At 53.2% G+C, this 21,092-nt stretch overlaps 1 protein-coding gene across 4 annotated transcripts in view; it reads right to left on the bottom strand.

The window, feature by feature from the left end:
• The window catches only part of LOC130538624 (partitioning defective 3 homolog), a 104,997-nt gene that overhangs the window by 23,452 nt on the left and 60,453 nt on the right, over window positions 1–21,092 (bottom strand). For 2 of the 4 annotated variants that reach the window (XM_057056420.1, XM_057056418.1), the window contains 10 exons: window positions 20,596–20,784; window positions 18,827–18,997; window positions 15,985–16,129; window positions 12,445–12,631; window positions 12,210–12,361; window positions 11,541–11,585; window positions 8,028–8,258; window positions 7,240–7,480; window positions 4,490–4,618; window positions 852–1,133 (listed from right to left, as the gene is read on the bottom strand). In XM_057056420.1, the coding sequence (XP_056912400.1) occupies window positions 852–1,133; window positions 4,490–4,618; window positions 7,240–7,480; window positions 8,028–8,258; window positions 11,541–11,585; window positions 12,210–12,361; window positions 12,445–12,631; window positions 15,985–16,129; window positions 18,827–18,997; window positions 20,596–20,784 (1,772 nt within the window). The remainder of the gene's footprint in view (window positions 1–851; window positions 1,134–4,489; window positions 4,619–7,239; window positions 7,481–8,027; window positions 8,259–11,540; window positions 11,586–12,209; window positions 12,362–12,444; window positions 12,632–15,984; window positions 16,130–18,826; window positions 18,998–20,595; window positions 20,785–21,092) is intronic. The other 2 variants (XM_057056422.1, XM_057056419.1) reach the window with 2 other exon arrangements.

Below are 21,092 nucleotides of genomic sequence, written 5' to 3' on the forward strand. Positions count from 1 at the left end.
CTGGCGAGGCCGGAGCAAACCGTGACTGTTTGCTGTCAATCACGGAAGTAAAAGGTCAGGAAGTCAGAAGCGTTTGAAGATTAAAAGCTGCAGGAAGGCAGCGGAGTGAAAAGGTGGCAATGAGGTGAAACCAGGGAGAGAAGAGAGAGAGACGGAGGGAGAGCGGAGAGAAAGAGGGACACAGATTTGAAAGGCTTCCATTCCCTCTCTGGAACGGCTCATTGTGTGGAGCAGCGGGAGAGCTGACATTTACCAAGATTATTGGCTCCTGCAGGTACGACAGACGGTCACATCTGCACCATGACGGTGCTGCAGGGAGACGTGGGAGGGGGGGGCAGGGGAGAGAGAGAGACAGGGGAGAGAGAGAGACAGGGGACAGAGAGAGAGAGAGACAGGGGAGGGGGGAGGGGGGGGAGAGAGAGACAGGGGAGAGAGAGAGAGAGACAGGGGAGGGGGAGAGAGAGAGAGAGAGAGAGAGACAGGGGAGAGAGAGAGAGAGACAGGGGGAGGGGAGAGAGAGGAGAGAGGAGACAGGGGAGGAGAGAGAGAGAGGACAGGGGAGGGGGGAGGGGGGGAGAGAGAGAGACAGGGGGGAGAGAGAGAGAGAGAGAGAGAGAGAGAGACAGGGGAGGGAGAGAGACAGGGGAGGGGGGGATGGGGGGGAGAGACAGGGGACAGAGAGAGAGAGAGAGACAGGGGAGGGGGGGATGGGGGGGAGAGAGACAGACAGTGGGAGAGAGAGTGTGTGCAGAACCCTGAGCCCATTCTCTTCAGTAATTCTATAACCCCACCATCACCCCCTCCCCCCCCATCACCCCGCCCTGCCCCCCCCCCCCATCACCCCCACCCACCTGTCTGCTGACGGAGGCCGCTCGTTCCGGCCTTTGTGAGGGTAGAGGGAGTCCGAGTGCTGGTGCTGGTGCTGGTGCAGCGGGCTGAGGTGGGGGTAATCATCTCGGGGGCTGTGTGGCCGACTGTGTCCGCTGTCCAGCGAGCTGTTCAGGGCGTTGAAGCCCACGTGGGGGGGCTCCTCCTCCCTGGCCCTGTCCGGTGAGCGGCTCACGTCCAGGATTTCGGCGTAGTCTCGTTCCCTGGCCTGGCGCTCCCTCAGCTCCCGGGTCTTGGCTTGGATCCTGACGGTGGAGATGATGTCAGAACAATCGAGACACGGACACGAGCGAGAGCGTCCTCTTGGAGCGCTCCGATGGCGCCACGTTCCCGGGGCGTCACGTGGTCGTACCCTCCCGTAATGAGCGAACGTGCGGAGGGATATTCAGAGCAAATATTGGAGCAGAGCTTCAGCAGAGCTCAGCAGCTTTGCTTTAATGCTGCTCTGCAACACTGAAGACGCTGAGCCAACGTGGGAATGTTTGAATGTACACAGGGTGCAGGATTAAGGAGGTGCAAATTGGTTTGATATGGGGGGGGGGAGAAGGAGGGAGGAGGGAGAGAGGGAAGGAGGGAAGGAGGGAGAGAAGGAGGGAGAGAAGGATGGAGGGAGGGAGGGAGGGAATATTGGAGAGAAAGAGGGAGGGAGGGAAGGATGGAGAGAAGGAGGAGGGAGGGAAGGAGAGAAGGAGGGAGAGAAGGAGGGAGAGAAGGAGGGAGTGAGGGAAGGAGAGAAGGAGGGAGGGAGGGAGGGAGAAAAGGATGGAGAGAATGAGGGAGGGAGGGAGAGAAGGAGGGAGGGAGGGAGAGAAGGAGAGAGGGAGGGAGGGAGTGAGGGAAGGAGAGAAGGAGGGAGGAGGGAGAGAGGGAAGGAGGGAATAATGGAGAAGGAGGGAGGGAGGGAAGGAGAGAAGGATGGAGAGAAGGAGGGAGGGAAAAAGAGCCAAATGAATAAATACAAGATGAGTTGAGCCGGCAGCAGGTAGAGGAGGAACTTTAGATTCTGGGGGGGTCGTCCTGTGACCCACACACACACCCCCACACACACACACACACACACACACACACACACACACACACAGCTCTGGACTGAGGGAGCTGTTTGTTCTCCAGTAACGGCAGCAGATCCAATCACAGCTTCATGATGTAACATTAAACGTTAAACAAACAGCAGAGCTGCTCATTAATCACGCCGTTTGGCTCTCGAGCGCCGTGTTTACGGCAATAACGCACTAACTGCACACGCAACCTCCAGCTGCACTAACGGGAAGAGGGGGGGGGGGGGGGCAGCCGGCCACCAGGACTTGCTCTCACTGCTAACTGTAAACAGGCGGCTAGCTGCCCGCAGCCGTGGTAAACCAGCGGGGAAACTCTGGGCCAGTCAGAACTTTCCCTGAGACCAGAAAGCCCCCCCCAGTACAAACTGGGACGGAGGGATGATGAACGTCTGAGCCGCCACAACAACTCAAACTGATTATTGAGTCTTTTAAGCTCCCCATTACACAATGAGAGGATGTGGAGTCTGTTATTATGCCCCCCCGTGGAATAATAGCTCATAATAATAAACAATGTGAAACTGGCTCTCGCCCCCGCAACACCTTATATAAGGGAGGCACTTCAGCACCGCTAATGTACAGCCGCCACGCTGTGGCATTCCTGCCACGCACGCACACACACACACACACACACACACACACAGTCCCCTTTAGGCTATTACCTTCTGAGTAGCACCATTTTTTACAGTGGGGGGGGGGGGGGGGAACTACCTATTGCGCAGCCCTCTAATTACAGTCTTGCCAATTATCAGAGCTTTACTACCACCAATTATCACTCTACTCTCTTTTCTCCAGCCCCCCCTTCATGGCAGCAGGAAGGAGAATGGGACAGGAATGCTGGTGCTGAAGGTGTGTGTGGGGGGGGGTACTCAGCGGGTGCTTCTTATGGAAAATCTGCTGTGCATAACGAAACAAGAACAATACGGAGGCCTCCCAGAAAGTAGATGTTTTAAAAACTGAATGGAAGACTTTTAATGGACTTGGTTTAGTCTTAACTAACCCCCCCCCCCCCCCCCCCCCCCACACACACACACACACACACAGACGAGGAAGCGTTCGTGGACTCAGCAGTTATCCAACAGTGAAGAAGGAAGCCAGGATCCATCTTTCACCTGGAGGGGGAAAACAAAGGTTTTCCAACAGAGGAGGCAGCTGCTGAGTTCTGTGATGAGCTCAGACCAACCGGGTCAGCAGAGACTTCTGGGTCGGGTCGAATCTCAGAGTGAATGAGCACGACGACACCCGGAAACAGCGCCACCTGGCGGCCAGGCGGGTCTCGCCAAGGAGGTCTTACAGCACTGCTTTGGAAGATCCTGACCCATATTTACAGATCCAGGACTTCCACTGGAAAAGTACCAACATCCTGGTTTCTGAGAGCCGGCCCGTCGTCAAAGCAACGTGAAGATCTAAGCTGTGGGCCCAGAGGCAGAAGCGACGCAGCCTGAGTGGTTAATCGTGGTGTTTTGGGTTCTGTCATTGAAGTGAAAGCACCGGAATCCATTAGAACTGGTGGCTTGATTGTGGCCAGCAGCTATTCCGAGCGCTCCGCTCTTCGGAGCCCCCGGAGTCGTCGCTCTATTACGTCAACGCTTCAGACGTAGCGATGCTAAAACTGTAAGGAAGGAACTCGACTCTTAACCTCATCGTTACCCTTCAGTGCCCAAATATTTACAGCGAAAAGCTTTTCCAGGACCGACCTTGTTGAGGGATGAAAACAAGAAGGTCGGAAAAGAGCCGGCGGCTGCGCAGAAGGAAGGCAGGGCAGATAAAAAGGGTATAGAAATGGCAGGATGGGGCATTATGGTGGAAGAAATGTGTTTGACAAGTGACCTTTCTACCACGGCGAGCCAGAACAATGGTTCATTATCTGCTATTGTAGCCGCCGCGTAGCGACGCTTCCTCTTAGCGCTAACGCTGACAAAACTGATAGAGCAGAATGAAAGACAGGAAGTACAAGAAGGAGAAGGTCTGCTGGGATAAGACGGCTGCCGAGGCCTGCTGGGCTGACAGGAGAGGACTCTCGGGTCACGGCGGGCCCGCCAGGTTCTGGGGGAAGGTTTCAAACATCTTCCAGGACCTGCAGATCTGGGCGGAGGGGCCGGTCAGGGCTGAACCTGGACCTTCTGGATTCACATTAACACAATCAGGAGCCGAAGCCGCGGCGGTTGTGACGGGAACGGTTGAGTCCCGAGCGGCTGTTTTAGCCCACCTGAACAGAACCGAGGAGAGTCTGAACCAGCGACTGAAGCTTTATTGACAGCCATCGGGGTTTTGTCTCAGACGTCTGGGAAATTCCCATTTCAGAAACTAAAGGAACGGAGTCATAACTGGGATCGTTGGAGGACCCTCGTGGACCAGCTGAATGATGTTACCCTGTCAGGGGCGGATCCCCATCAGGGACCAGAGTGTCCCTGGAATATAAAGGAAGACGAGTGGGGGAAAGGGGCGGGGCCATTAAAGCAGGAAGTGACGTCAGAGCAGCTGTAAACCACAGCCCAACGTCAAGAGGACTCAGAACCAGGAAGAGGTGGGTGTGACCGTCTCACCTCTCCTGCTCCATCCTCATCTTCATGGTCTCCTCCTCCGACGCCTGCGTCTCCTCGGGTCTCCACTTGCTGGAGCCTTTCCGGTCCATCTTGTCCCCCGGCCGCTCGTCTTTCCGGTGCTTCCCGAACCTGCCGACCACAAACAGAGCCGATCAATGGGAGGCCGCGGAAAATTCAAATATTGATCAGAATCCGATCAGAGAGTTTGTTTATTTTCCCCCTGAGACGTAAATGGGTCACGGATGTGATCCTCTCCCGTCTGGATCAGACCTGAATGACCTGTGTGTGTGTGTGTGTGTGTGTGTGTGTGTGTGTGTGATGCAGAGATTTTTTCGCCGTGAATCTGCCTGAATCGACCTGAGCAGCGTTTTCACATCCACAATGAACCTCCGACATTATTGACATGAAAATGAGTCCACAGAGAAAACCTACGACTCCTTAAGAGAGCAGACGGAGAAGAAAGGAGGCACGCGCACGTGTGTGTGTGTGTGTGTGTGTGTGTTAATGAAAGAGAGAGCAGAGCAGAGAACAATGAATGAAACTCCACCACTGAAAACTACAAAAACAGCCTCAAGAGGTGCGAAAAACATGAAACAAGAAACAGAGGGAGTGTTGAAGAAAGCTAAATCCCAAAGTGCATCCGTGAATTAAGGATTTAAACGGCCTGGAACAGGATGAAGGAGATAACAGAGACAAAACAAAGATAAAAATCAATGAGAAGAAGAATCTGAGGGGAAAAAAAGAGAAGCACTCTGCAGAGAAAAGGAAGAAAGGTGGAGAGAAATGTGTGAAGCAGACGACAAGAGGACAATAAAAGAGAGAAGGAAGAGGAATCCAGGGAGGGAGTGACGGCTGGTCGGGCTGAGACGTCCACGTCCACCTGCACCACCCAGAGGAGGATCCTCTCAGACCATGAGGGGGGGCATCACAAAGACAGGGGGGAAGTGGGGGGGGGTCCATTATCTGATTAATTTGAGTGCTGTGGCCTGAAAGGCTCGGACTGACGGCTCGTCGTTAAGGCAACCAGACCGGCGATCTATCACGGCGACATACGGACGACACCCTCGCCCTACGTGCACGTAGACGGCGCACAGACGCGGATATTTATGACCGGCCGGGGGACGACTCTGGATCAGCCACGTCCTTAATCTGCTGCTCCAGACCCAGCTCGTCCTCCAACGAGCCTCCGAGTGTTTGTGCGGGTCAGACGGGACAAAGACGACTTCAAAATGTCAAAAAAATGTCTTTAAAATGTCAAAGATTGCGAGAAGTCAACTCAGCCAGTAACCCGCGCTGGTCTCCGCCTCCTAACGAGCGAAAAACTCACCAAATTTTCATTTTCAGGCAGTTTCAGGAGGCGTCAGTGAAATGTCAGGAAATCAAAGGTTCCGCTGGCAAATCACAACGTGCTGGATTCAGGATAAATGAATGTTGCTAATATATCATCTCGGCACCACCGGGAGAGCAAAGTAAATGTCAAAACACGGGAGACGATATCCCAAACATCCAATATTCATATGTGACACGGATGAGCCGTGCTCGCCGGGAAGCTTCCGGAGCAATAATGCTGAATCACTGGTGACTTTTAAAGGAGGAAGTAAACGACACCACGTTTATAAATGCTAGAAACCAGGAACGCTGAGAGTAAAGCAGTGTTAGCTGTGTTAGCATGAGCGTGATTATAAATGCTAGAAACCAGGAACGCTGAGAGTAAAGCAGTGTTAGCTGTGTTAGCATGAGCGGGATAATAAATGCTAGAAACCAGGAATGCTCAGAGTAAAGCAGTGTTAGCATGAGCGGGATTATAAATGCTAGAAACCAGGAACACTGAGAGTAAAGCAGTGTTAGCTGTGTTAGCATGAGCGGGATTTATTGACTGGGATCTGCATCATTTATGTGCTGATGTTTTTAACACGGATCAGAATGTTGGAGCTCCGTTCGGCTCTCCTGAACGCAGCTTTGGCAGAAACGGGCTGCTAGACAGCCTTACAGGACTGTTCACTTGTTCATGGCAATACACACACACATCCCCCACCCCACACACACACACACACACACACTAAAAATTTACCGAAACCCTTGAATTTCTGGGCAGCGACCATCTCGGCCGGTGCCAAGCTCAAAGTCTGGGTGTTGCTTCTGAGTCCAAGTGATGATCAAAGATGAACGGCTCGCGTGCGTGCACGTGTGCGTGCGTGTGTGATGACACAGGCGTGCGGTGTTGTTGGCGCGGTTGATGATAACGGGGCTTTGATTGGGCCTGAGTGTGAGGCCTTTGAGACACGAGAGGGTCAGACAGGAGCAGCTCTGCTCTGTTCCCCAACAGAAGGACCCCCTCCCCCCATCTGCACCCTCACACACACACACACACACACACACACACACACACACCACACACTCCCCGCAGCATCACACCCTTGATCGGCTGGAAGGCGGCGGCTCTTGATGTGGTAGAAAGCTGCTCAGGGGGAAACGAACCTGCTCACGACTGATTCAATGGTCTGACAGATTTGACTAAAAAATTCAGTCTCAGTCCCAAAACACACACACACACACACACACACACACACACACACACACCACACACACACACACACACACACACACGTCTCCCTATTCTGTTTCATGGTGACATGTTGACGCTCACACAGGGAAACCTGTCTTGATAACTTTTTAGGGAACGCTGGATGTCTCCTAACAAGGTCGCTACAGAAGCAGGAAACACACGCGTCCAGTCTCCTCTGTCCTACCTGAACATGTCCCCGAGTCCCTTCAACATGCCCTTCTTGGCTTTTCCTTTGTCCTTGTCCTTCACTCCATCCTGCTTCTTCTTCTCCTTCCCGGCCTTGTCTTTGTCCTTCTTCTTCTCCTCTTTGGTGCGGTTGGTGCCGTTGGCCAGGGGTTTGTCCGGACCCGACAACGGCGTCTGGTCGGCAACCGTGGACACCGAATCCCTGCCGGACCGTGAACTCTCCTCCGTGTCCTCCTCCACTAAAGAGCAAAATAAAAACAGAAGGTGACGGAACAATGAACATTTTTTTTCAGAAATAAGAGCCTCGATAATTTTTAAAAAATGACTATTAAATGCAAACCCTGGTCTTTTGAGTGTCAAAAGGAGCTTTAAAGCCATTTAATTACACTTCACAAGTAATTTGGCTCGTCGGCTCCACAATTAGAGCGATTATTTAAGACCCTTTGGCTCGGATTCTAATAAAACACTGCAGTAAATGACACTCCGTAATATCGGAGCATAAAATGACTCATTACCCCTGAATGAGACCAGCACAGACGGAAACTACGTGAAACGACTTCAACGCACACTTGGATCCACGCCGACGGTAAACCCTGACAAAGCCAAGCGCCGCGGCCACAAGCGCCATTAGCATTAGTCACTCGCATGCAGCGATGTGGCGGCGCCACCCGGGTCCGACATCATCAGGTTAGTGTTGGTCCACACCTCCAAACTCCACTTGTGATACGGTACCTTTCCGCCATTTTGGCTTCAGAAAAAAAAGAGGCTGATGGGGGTTTATCTTACACGTCTCCATGCCCTCGTCGTCCTCTTCGGGCGGCGCCGGTCGGTCGTAGGATTTGTCGATGGCTGCCCTGAAGCTCTCGTTGCAGCCGCGTCCTCTGATGATGCGGGGGCGTGGCCTGTGGAAGGGGAGGTCCCCGTTCAGGGTCACCTCGGCAACAGCCGTCTGGAGGCTCTCGAGGGAACTGGACTTCTTTAAGCCGAGCGACGGCCCAACGTCCCTCGTGGAAGAACCTGACGGAAGCACAGAGAGGTGTAGAATGTTCTGAAGGACGATACCGACGATACCAGAACCAGCTGGGGTTAGTACGGCCTCCTCTGGGATCTAGTCTACCGCAAACTGCAGGTTTATTCTCTTCAACGTGGAGTCGCTGGCATAAATAAAGATGGACTCTGTGCCTGTGACTCGGAAATCAAATATTCCCTCAGGTCAGCGCTTGTGCTGACACGGCCACTAGGGGGCGTTTGACATTTCCGTGACATCGTCCATCTTTATCCACACTCAGGGGGTCACAGCGCTAATTTAGTAGATCTACTGTGTCTCGGCCTAAAATAGGAGGTGAGGCAACACTGTAGGGTCCAGCTGTACGAGCAGATGAGAACTGAGGGGTGAATTCTCAAACCTGGAGCAACAGTGAGAGCTAACGTCATCGGGCTCTCTTTCAAAAACACCTACATTAAAAATCACACCTCAGCTGAACAGCAAGGCCGTGAAATACGACCCGTCTAGACCCGAGGCGTAAATTTGGCCCGTTTTTATGGTTGAAGCTGTGATGTAACCACGTCAAGGACAACGGCGACGGCGACGATGATGAGGTGGTGGCAGAAGAGCAGCGTGACCACGAGTTACGACCGTCTCTGGAGGCTCGACGGCATCCCCCCCGCCGCACCACCAGCACGCAGCAGTGACAGGGAGAAACCTTGAGCGGACCCAGGCTCATTTGAGGGGACATCAGACAACTACAGGACAATTATTCCAATCTCTCCTCCCATAATTCTGGATCTCGGCGCAGCCACCAGCTTAATTAGGGCAACTCTTCCACAGTAACTACCGGTTGTGTTGCCAAAAGACGTGAGAGACACAAATACACACACCCAGACACACACAGCACTACACAACTTGCTCTTTTTGTGATTTTATATTGGATTTCAGTTCAAAACAGCTGAAGAGGGGAATTGAGCTTCGAGGCTCATAATGTCAACAAGAAATTTATACTTTTTCTCCACCTAGAAGGAAACGAGTTGCGTGTGTGTGTGTGTGTGTGTTCTTTCTTACGGACTATAAATTTCATTACGTTATGGCACGGAATGAAAATAACCATCAGCAAAATAGGAGAAACATGACAGTTTAATTAAACTAAGTCTATTTGTACAGAGGTGCGGGTATAATTTCTGCTCCCATATGGCGCCGTTCACCATCACGCCGTCGCAGACGAATGGAAGACGAAAAGGCGAGGAGGAAAATGGAAGCGTCCCGGTTCTCCGGGCGGCGGTTCTTCAACGTTACTGTCGGAAGACGCGACACACACGCGGCCTGACAGGTGAACAGGGGGTTTCTTGGGGTGTGTGTGTGTGGAAGGGGTAAATCCAGGAGATGAATCCCAGACAGAACTGGGGAAAGGGGGGGGAGTAAATAAGAAAAGGCCACGCCCCCGACGTCTTTAACGCCACAGAGGAACGTTCACAAACACAAACCTCCCCCAGCCGTTTCTGTCGGTTGCTTCACGGGGTCACGACCACATTAATTTCCCTTTTTAATCATTAACGTTTGAAGTCCGGCGCCGTTACAGGAGGGTTCGTTGGTGGCGTGTTCATTCTGAGCACAACAGGCTCGTGTGCACGGGAAAGTGCCTGAATGAGGACGAACCAACCACGAACAGCCGGAGCAGGTAAATGTGGGAAGGAGACGGTGCAGAGTGGAGAGGCGGGCTGCGGCCCCCCCATCCATCCTCATCAGCCCGTCCTGTCCCCTCCACGTCCCACTGAGAGTCGCCTCGATGGGCTTTTCACTCCCACTTCATTTAAAGGCTTCGCTCGGCGCCGATTCACCACAGTCCCACTTTGGTGGCGGCCTTTCAAAACAGAAGCATCGTTTTTACTCTGCAAACATTCAGCGTCTTTTTCCCTCTTCACCGGAAGCAGATGGAATATTCAGGAAGTCAACGCCTGAAAACATCTGGTGGGCCAAAGGTGATTCAATCAACCTGTCAATCAGTCCTGAGCAACGCACGCGCACGTGGACGGGGGAATGGAGGGAAAGGATGGTGGCAGGCGTGCAAACGTCCAGTTGTCAAATCAGCTGGAAGGAGAAAAGGTCAGAGCGCCGTTCATTAGAACCGGGCTCCCCTGGAACACCTGGAAACCGGGAGGTTATCGATCGCTCCAGACATCAGCGGCGGCCGCGGGTGCCGATCGTTACACAAAGCATCAAAATACCAAAATCAAAACGTCTTCATCCCACCAGGAGGCTGTTTTCTCTCCTACGGACATCGGGTCAAATCTCAGGTCCTGCCGAACACTCGCTAACTTGGCGTTTTTAAAAAGTCTGGACGGACCCGTCTGTTGCCGCTTTTAAACTCACATGACAGAAATTTGGAGCGCGTCGCTCCGTTTGCCCACGTAACAGCTCCGACACGGACCCACTTCCACATCTCACTCCTCTATTTCACACTTTAAAAAGTTCCGGTCTTCACACCTTCCCATCCCGAGAGTTCAGCTGAGCGGCACCCGGACACGTTTTCTCCTTCGCTTCCCGTCTCCGCATCCCAGACGGCGGCGGGAACGCACGTGGTGCGACGGTGATGGACGACTCGCCGCTGGCGCCGCGGCACTTGTCCCGGCTCTCGCCCCGACGCGGGAAACAATTAGAGCTCCAGCAGAAGTAGATCAAACCTGTCCGTCCCTTCACCGCCGGAAAAAAACGCCCATCGACGCTTTTCTGCCACGGCGTTCGAGTGAAAACAAATAACGATTGACTCCACAAATCCTCTCCAACACCAGCGAGCCACCGATACGCCGTTCCCCGATCGATACGCGGAATTAATGCGCGGGCTGATTTACGTTACAGCCGCCGCAAATCAATCCAGGACGGAGGAGAGACGTTCGTGTGGGGACGGGAGAGGACGGGAGGGGACGTCCGCTCGTCCTCCCAGCACGCCGGCGTGCGCCGCCGTCCCCACGGCCCATAAAGAACCGCAAAGTAGAACCGATTGGAGGCACTTGACTGAAATCGGCCCTGGCCGTACTGAATTAGCACCGCGACGTAGCGCATTAGCCAGCGTGAGCGAGGAGGAGCGCTCAGGCGGAGGTAATTTCCCCCCCGTTCTGCCCACAGGCTCCGATATTTCAATAACTGGGAGAACACGGAAAAAACGTAAAAGCAGGAATACTTTGAAAATGAATGCGATGGCCTGCAGATTCCTGACTTCCGTCTAAAGGCCGAACGCTAACGTGAGCCTGATGAAAGCGTGACGGTGACGGCGGCAGAACCACGCCGGTGCCTCTACCGGGCCTTACCTGCGTCGATCTCAGGGCGGGGGGCGAGGTTAATCTCGTCGGCTACTGTTAAAGGAAGGGGGAGGAAAGAGGGGAGGGGTACAAACATTGGGGGTTCAGTTAGTGCTCATCACATTCCACATGCAACATCCAGGTATGCAAACATGGCAGAGCCGCCTGGTCTCAATTAGGAAGGGGACGCCATGCGAGGCGAGCAGGTGGAGCGGCGAGAGAAGGGCGGCGTGAGGATAGAAATCAGCCTTGTTGTGATACCAACGCGGGACGCGGCAGCAATCTGGCCGCCAAGATTAGATATGATTATACAGAGAGCGAGCTGAGAGGCTGCAGCAGCCAAAGCAATCAGAGGCTGTTTGAAGCCGCTTCAAGGTGAATCAACACAGCCGAGTCCTTGACTGCCGCCGTCGCTTTCTGGAAATATCAGAGGCGGAAGCTCGAAGAACAATCAAAGATTAGAGAGAGGGCAGGAACGAGGAAGGCGGCCCCGTTCCCAGCTGGCAGAGGCGGAGAGTTTAGCAAACAGGACGGGGAAAAAAACGCTCCGAAGAATCTCCCAAAACTCCAGAGCTGAAGGTGCTAAAAGGTCCAGACAGGACCGTATCTGCCCCGGATCTACTGGGCTGGTCTCACCCTCACACTCTCTGAGGGGCAGTTTTGGTGTGTCGGGGGTACCTAGGTCCATGCTCTTCGACTTGCGCGTCTTGATGATCTCCAGCTGGGAGGCGTCTCCGAACTGCTTGGTGCGTTTCTCCGACATGCTCTGCCGTCCGAAGCCCTCCCTCAGGAACGCGGGGTCGGGATCATTTTGGTCCGGACTCCGAGAACTGCGCGGACAAACGGACAGATCGGGAATTTTCAGGGAAATCGCTAAAACACGAGAGCGTCGGGACATTTCGGCTCCACCCACTCGTCCTTGGGACTGGGAAGCTCTTTGGCCCACGGCGGCGTCACGTCGGCGGCGAAGGCCACGTCGTCGTGGGAGCTGGATGAGGATTGGTCGGAGAGGTGCGGCGGGAGCAGCGGCGGCCGGTCGTCCTCTATGATCACAGTGTCGTCCTGCGGCATGTTGACGGTGGGCGAGAGCTGGTAGTTTCCTGCAGCAGAAACAGTTTTCAAAGATTAAAGAGTTTGGTTTGAACCCCACAAATGGACGCCGATAACGACGGCGTCCTTCACCACCGCCGCCGGTGAGGCTCAAATGAGCAGAAATGTGAATCGTTTCCATGTTTGCCACATTTCACAGCAGCCGCCGCGCCAGTAAATGCGATTACGGATCACATTTGTTTCCATTTGGAAGAGGTGACAATTATCTCATAAAGCTTGAAGGATGAGGAGAATTCCAGGATTTGATGGCTGAATCTGAAGAACGAAAACTGGGGACGGGCAAAAATAGATGCAGGTCCTAACAGGATGATAGAAGAAGGGGGGAGGAAAGCTCACAGAAAGTTTGTCAGTTTCCAAACAGCCTCCGGATTTAATTTATTTCTGACAAGAAACTGCTGCAACAAGCCCCAGCTCATCGAACGGCATGGAACAAACGCAGGAAAACAGGTCTTTTCATTTAAAACAAGGAATTGGAAACTTTTAAAAGTCTGACTTTTTGAAAGCGGCGGGGGGCGGGGGGGTAGGGGCTCCTGGCAAAGCTGCTTACACCAAGTGGAGTTTGGCAGCAGCGCGACGGCGTTTCCGTGTCAGAATGCTACGATTAATTCAAGCTGTGCACACAGAGAAGATAAAAACTCTCTGTTTGCAGGCAAAAATAATAAAATAGCCCCACGTCTGTGTGTGAAAGGCAGCGCTTAAAGAGCCCATTGATATGCAGCACATGAGCTTTCCTTTCATCTGGCCCAGAGAGGAGCGGCTGAGATCTGAGACCATGACGTGTGTCTGACTCTAAACCACAGGGGTCCAGAGGAGGAGCGGTTCCCATGGCGCCGCCCCGGCCGCCCGCTCTCCTGGACTTCAGGAAACCGCACTGAGCAGGTCAGAGTCCTGGGTGTCTGGCTTCAGGTTGGAATAATCCCACACTCGAGTCCATTCACCTACAAAGATTCAGGACCGGGGGCGAAAGGAGGGGCGCCGACGTCAGCCTGTTACCATAGCAACGCTCTCTCACAACACCCTGCGAGGTACCTTTGTGTCCCGATCAGGAGAAAAGCAAACACACAACACAAAATACACGAGTTACTGTCAGCGTGTGAGGGAGGGCCTCTGCGTGCGTGCATGTGCGCGTGCATGTGCGCGTGCATGTGCACGTGCATGTGTACGTGCGTGTGCGCGTGCGCGTGCGTGTGCGCGGCCTCTCTCTGCCTCCTGACTCCTGTCGCCCAACACGGCCACTTTTCTCTGTCAGGCCACACACAGGCGCTCACATTTACACACTCGCACTCACGATGCTACTTAATGCCATTTCCCTACGCGGCGCGGCACAGCGCGGCACAGCGCGGAGCAGCACAGCGCACAGCACTGAGAATGCCATCAATGTCACCGTTTGAATCACGGCAGAACAATCAACTGGCAGCCGCCGAGTCGAAAGCCAATGAATCTGTCAGCTCCGGGGGCTGCTAACAGGAGGGAAGAGGCCTCTTGTTTCGGCGCCAGCGCCCGAGGGCGGCCGTCTGACAGCAACAATAGCGGAGCGGCGTGGACGGCGCTCGCACCCGTCACCTGAGCATCAAACCAATAAACACGTCATCGTTCCCGGTGGCTGTTACACTGTGACTGGCAACAATAGGTGGCATTTCATTTCAGAGCCTCTGTTAATAGCATGAGGTGCTTTATGTTGAACAGCTGAACATCTGGGGGGGGGCAAAAGGGGTTTGGAGATGGAGCTAAAGATGGCAGGAGGAGAGAACAATGGAGGGCAGGCGGGGGCTGCTTTTCCTTTTTTAATTTTGTCTCGTCGACATCCATTTGCATAATTAGTGGCGAGGCTGTTGCCAAGGGTGCCGGGCGTGAAAAGGTATCGGCCCGCAGGAATAATTAAGTCCTCTGTTATCCCGGGAAGTTCAGAGTTCAGGGAGCCGGAGCGCGAACACGGACCAACGCCGGCTGATACGCTCTGAATGGGAATCATGTCGTCTTCAAAGAGAGCTCGACGCTCTGTGTCGCCCCCCAAGAAATGAACACAGTCCTTCCAAACAAGGACACCCCCTCAACACACACACACACGCACACACACACACACACACACACACACACACACTGGCTCCCCGCCCATTTATTTATTCTGCTGAAATGCACACTTGATGAATTTACACACAAGACTCACAAACTGGATATAACAGGCTGTTCTAGGTACCGTCACCCACACACACACACACACCCACCCAACTCCGTTACAGAGGCGGTGACGTCGTCGGTGTTCTTGTTGGAAATGGAATCAGCAGCAGATTAGCGGACGGCAGCAGGGAGGTCTAATGCCTCTTTTTCTCAGAACAGCTCGACAGACGGACGGACGGACGGCGTGATCAGAACCCAGGATTGGGGTTTCTACTCCCAGATAATGAATGACCTGCTACAGGCGCAGCATTCAACACGTCACTTTAGGACAAATGTAAAAACTGCAGGAAGGAACCTCAGCGGCGCCGTAAGCCAATTAAAAACTGTAATTAGAGCGACCAGACGGAGCAGATCTGACCGGAAGAGCGTCGGAATAATTTAAATGACTGTTCGGGAGATTAGGAGGTTAATTTAATACAGATTGTGACACTTTTAGGTTTCTAAAACCATGGCTTCGTTTTGTTGTATTCCCAAACTGAAATCCGGTCCAGGAGAACGGAATAATACTGAAATATTCCGTTGCTTTGCAGGGATGTGAGAAGGGAACCACGTGGCTCGCCCAGCTTAAATCACACGGCCCTTTATCTGTGTGCTGAGCCCTCAGTGGCAAATTAAACACAAAGCTTTAATCCTTTTCCTACCTCTTCAATCTCACTTTGACACAAACCCGCAGAGCCACGTCGGAAAAAAACGGCTTCTTTGGAATCAAGGTCACCGGGAAAACCGGACCGCTGTTGTCCGCTTTTGGAAGCGGGCGCGGGACGCCGCCGAATGAGAGTTTAATAAACGTGCGATGGCGATTACGAGGCACGCGTGGCGCCGCGAGCCGACCCCGGGGTTAATGCGTCCGACCTACGTGGCCACGCCCACTCGGTTTCCATGGCCACCACGTATCTGGGTCACCAGCTCTGGTTTAACAGGAGCGTGGGCGTCCACCTGTCACCTGTTGGGATGGTCACCCGTCACCTGTCGTTATTGTTTACGGGGCGAGCGCCGACCACGGGGAGGAACGAAAGACAACAGCACGACGGGTTGAAAGGTGAGACGCCGGCGAGATGACGGCGTGATTTTCTAGGATTCCCGGAAGATTAATGGCCGGCGTGTCGACAGGAAGCGGATGTCTGCATGCAGATGAACGTCCTGACAGACGGCGCGTCGACCTTACCGATCGTCCGGGGCAGCAAGCCTTGTCGGGGCATCAGGTTGTCATCCAGACCCTCCAGGCCCCCGTATAACGAGTGCGAGATGCGGCGCTCGTGGTCGTCCAGGGAGGCGTTGGCGTTCTGCGGCGTGGTACTGCCCGGTGCCTCCTGAATTAGGACGAAGAGCATGTTAGAATTATCACTTTAACGGCCCTAAATGACAGACATGTGACCTAAACGCACACAAATGCAGCCAACCAGAGGAAACGGCTACGCTAGCAGATCCGGAGCCGTAATGGATGGACACAGGGCAGCTAGCCATGCTAACCCGAGCTGTGTGAACCAGGATGAATGCGCATGGATTTCCAATAGGCTGTTAAGACACAGACCGCTGGCGAGGTGCCCCCCACCCCCCAAGGGATGGATAACTTGCTAGCATCTTGACATTCCCCTCAGGACTCACAATGACACCCTTGTTTGCAGGACAAATAGACCATTTGTTGGCTCCATCAGCCATAAACACACATCTGCGGCCTTTCGATGCCTTTTTGTGTCCCTGCTCCACTTTCACTGCTCAGCCATTGGTTGGTTGAACGTATTGATCTGCTGTGGTTTCTGCTAAAGGTGATGACAGCTCAAGCCATGAAGATAAGGGGCCATAATACTAGCAGAGTCCAGGAAATGCTAAAGCTAAATGACCCTGATCAAAGCCTGTAAGGAGCCTGGCTGGGGGTGGATTCTCCTTCTTGTCTGTAGGTTCCTTCAGCTCCAGAGTGACCAGAGACGGGTAGATAAACCTGCTTAGTGGTAGAAGTGTGTGCAGGCGAGGTACTCGTACCCAAAATATCCACTGGTGATTGAGTGTGACGTGAAGAGCCGGGCAAGGCGGCAGAGTGGGGCGAATGCAGGATTACTGTCGACCACAGGCAGAAACAAGAGGGGCCTTTTTTCCATCTGTGACCGGTTCAAATATTCACCTCTCAGGAGATAGTGGCGAGGGACGGCATGTGGGCGGGGCTACACCCGCTCCCCGTGGACATACGGGTCAATGTTTGGAGGAGAAAATATTTGCACTTTATTCCCAAACAGAGGAAATGTCGTGAACGACCCACCAAACCAATTAAACGAAACCTTCCACCGACTAATCTGCGAGGTGGCCAGATGCTGCCAGCACCTGCTCTTGACTTTAAATGAGAGACTTAATGAACTGGGGGGCTGAGGTGGAACATCTGAGGCGTATCTGGGGGGAGTCGGGGCGGCGTCGACGGATCAGGTCACGGCTCGCTGCACGCCCGGGCTGATAATTGAGCGGCGGGAAGGCCCGGATCCCATCGGGCGCCATCGCTCACGGTAGGACCGGGAAACATTTGTGTTTGTGATTTATGCAGCAGCAAACATCTGAGATTGATCCGCGGCTGGTTCCTGGGGGGCAGGAATGTGCAGAGGGGAGTAAACACGGGATTATTTGGTCTGATATGTCAGCGTGGCCTAAATAAGCCTCCCGCTTTCACCCTATAGTAATGAAGTCTGATCAATTTTAACCACGTTTCCACCTCTGGTTACGGGCCGGCATCCGCCGAGGCCCCCCCCGTCATCTCTGAAAGCCGGAGTATGAAATTGTTGTTTTCCTCCTCTGTGAGTGGATTCAACAGTACGGAATCCTGGACCGCCTCGGGCCACGCCGGCAGCGGCGCACGCACAGACGGCTGCACCAGGACGCTCCCAGCACCCCCGTCTCATCCTTCCATGTTAATGCGGCCCAGCTCCCGCCTCGCCCGGGACGCGGGAGACGCCAGCGGACCCGGAACGATCCGTAAGAAGGCGGGCGGTGTATTTACAGACGCGGCATCCAGACGTGCGGATTTGCATACAGGCAAAACTCAGAACACACCTCCGGGCTCAGGCCCCGTTTCAATTACCAGACGTACCGGTGGGAAATCAAAACTCTGACATGTCGGGCTGGAAATGGAGGCGACGCCAGAGGCGCACACGCCGACCAACACGCCTGCACGCAGCAGATGACAGGTGGAGGCGCGCACGGAATACGAAAACACCACACGGAGGAGAGGAACCGAGGGTTTCGGAGTAGAACCTCCTCCCGCAGCCGCCGGCGAGTGTTGGGAGGTGGTGTCGCTAATTCTTGGATTAAAGAAGATTCTTTTTCTGGTGCTTTGCTTTGAGTTTCTATTTCCCACAAAAAAAGATTCCTTTTTATTGCAGTTTTGCTTCCAGACAAACGTCCCTGATATTCCGGATGGGTTAAAAAAAAAAAGAAAAAAAGAAAGGACCTATAAATGAGAGAACTTTGATCCAACACTGGCTACACAAGGAAGTTGTCTGTTGAAGATTTAATCAAAGGCTTCTAATCAAATGTCAAATTTGTAACAGCGAGATGAAAAAAGGAGTTGGTTTATCTGAACCCTCGGGCTTTAACCGCCAAAAATACTCCATTAAAAATCATCCGGGAACAATTCCAAACTTTAAGTGACTGAAAGTTCATTTTACGGAGGAACAAACGCCCCCTGTTCCAGCCCAACCAACGGCCTGAAGCCAAGGGACGCCGGTCACGTACGCTCCCTTTAAAGACAACATTTGAACCCTCATCAGGATTCTATTCATCCTGGTTCTGAGACAGCGTTTCAGACCTGCGGCCAACAGAACCAGACTGCCGTCACATGTTTGGGAAGCTTTAACTTTAGCCTTTAGCTTAGCAGACCTAGCGAATCCACATGCTTTTGATGTAGGATAACGTGTAAATCTCTTAGTCCCGCCGATCGTGATCACACGCTAACTTTTTAAACGTCCGGGGCCGCTAAAATAAATCTTCCGACCAAGCGCACACACAGGAGGTGAAGGGTTCCGAACCTCGTTCCTTTTGGCCACACGTCGGGCCACAATGAGCTGGATCATCCCGCGTTTGTTGCCTTCGGTCGACATGGACTTCCGCAGCGTCTCCATGGCGTCCTGGTTGGTTTTGCCCAGAAGAGACTCTCCGTTAACGGCAATCAGCTGGTCGTTCACCCTCAGCCTCCCGTCCTGTGGAGACAAACGTTTCACATTCATTTGATGATTTGACTTTGAAGAAGGACTTTTGACGGCAGGTACGTTGGTTATTCATGTTTTCATGAAAACGTCGCTGAAAATAGGTCTGAAACCAACCCCGTCTACAGTAGCTAAGGTTACCGTCACCATCATGGTTGCTTAAGTTGGCATTGTTGTCTTTGATCTTAAGTTGGCATTGTTGTCTTTGATCTTAAGTTGGCATTTTAGTCTTTGATCTCCTTTGTATCAAACACATCAGCTCTATCTCTTTCAGCACACGCCTGAGGAGCTCAACACTCTTGTACCACACTGGTGACCAGCAGACGCATCGATGGCACAGAGAGGAACCCAGCAGCTGAAGGCAGAGCAAGAATCATCCATGGAGACTTGGAGGGAAGAGGTCCAGCAGCTCAGAGAAGCCCTGGCAGAGAAGGAGGAGCAGCTCAGCAGGGCAGTGAAGAGGCGACAGATGAGAACTGTGGCCCATGTGGAGACCCTGACCCAGCTGAACAGCACACAAGCTGCTCTGAAGGAGAGCGAGCTGAAATGTGCTTCTCTGGAGGAAACCCTCCACAGTCAGCAGCAGGAGAAAGAGGAGCGACACAGGAGAGAGCTGATGGAGCAGGAGGAAGGCCTGAACCAGAAGCTCCTTGTGATCCAGGAGGAATTTGAGAGGAAGCTGGAGGAAGAGAAGCAAAGATTTAATGAAGAGAAAGAGGCCATGAGGCAGCAGCTCTTTCTACAAGAAACAAAGTTCCAGAAACTTCTTGATGAAGAGAAACAAAAATATAATGAGAAGATCTTGGAAAAAGAGGAGTTGATGAAGCAGCAGCTGGTGGCTAAAGAAGAGAAGTTTAACAAGATGCTGGCTGATGTTCATCAGCGGTGGGAGAGCACAGCTCAAAAATGGGTCCAGATGAGGGAAGAGCTGGAGCAGGAGAGCCAACGGTTGAGGGAAGAGGAGGAGAAGACCAAAGAGGAGATCCAGAGGCTCTCTGAAGCAATCCTCCAACTTCAGGTGAGATGCTTTCGCCTTTGTTCCTCTTCCAGAAGATTTCAGATGATGTTCAGTGAAATCTAAAACACAATCTCTCTTTTCTGCAGCTTCAAGTATCAAAGAAGAAGAAGAAAAAATGCTTCTGTAGATGGATCTGGAAAAAGATGAAGTTCTGGAAAAAGATGAAGTAGAACCATCAGCTCAGCCAGTAGAATCCTAAGCTCAGCCAGTAGAACCCTCAGCTCAGCCAGTAGAACCATCAGCTGAGCCAGTAGAACCCTCAGCTCAGCCAGTAGAACCCTAAGCTCAGCCAGTAGAACCCTCAGCTCAGCCAGTAGAACCATCAGCTGAGCCAGTAGAACCCTCAGCTCAGCCAGTAGAACCATCAGCTGAGCCAGTAGAACCATCAGCTGAGCCAGTAGAACCATCAGCTGAGCCAGTAGAACCTTCAGCTCAGCCAGTAGAAAACCTCAGCTCAGCCAGTAGAACCTTCAGCTCAGCCAGTAGAACCCTCAGCTCAGCCAGTAGAACCCTCAGCTGAGCCAGTAGAACCATCAGCTCAGCCAGTAGAACCATCAGCTCAGTAGAACCCTACCTTGCAGGCGGCCCCCCCGTTGATGATGGATTTGACGAAGATGCCCAGGTCGGCGTGGTTCTCTTTGGAGCGGTTCCCTTTGACGCTGACGCCCAGCCCAGCCGATCCAGAGTCACTCAGGGGGATCTCAAAGGTCAGGAACTCTCTGGTTCCATCAGGGGTCAGGACCAACTCCTCCTCCTCCGTCTTCTGCGCAAGAAGAACAAACCACATTCAAACCGCGACCACGCCCTTCAGAATGAACCGACGCCTCAACGGAACCCAAACGCCGGTTCCACAAGAACGAGGGCGCCTGATTGGCCGTTTCCACCCGACGGTTCCCTGTTGAAGGACACAACAAAGTTCACCCTGGCAGCTGAGTGGTGCCTGAAGAGCGAGCGTGACACGGCGTGCACCTGCACCACGACGCCGGCGGCCTCCGAACAGGCGGTGAACGCCTGTGTCGCCCTGCGTGACGGCAGCAGCTCATTGACGTGCCGAGTGTTGCGCCCCCCCCC

This window comes from Takifugu flavidus, chromosome 15 (genome assembly GCF_003711565.1).
Source record: "Takifugu flavidus isolate HTHZ2018 chromosome 15, ASM371156v2, whole genome shotgun sequence".
NCBI lineage: Eukaryota > Metazoa > Chordata > Actinopteri > Tetraodontiformes > Tetraodontidae > Takifugu > Takifugu flavidus.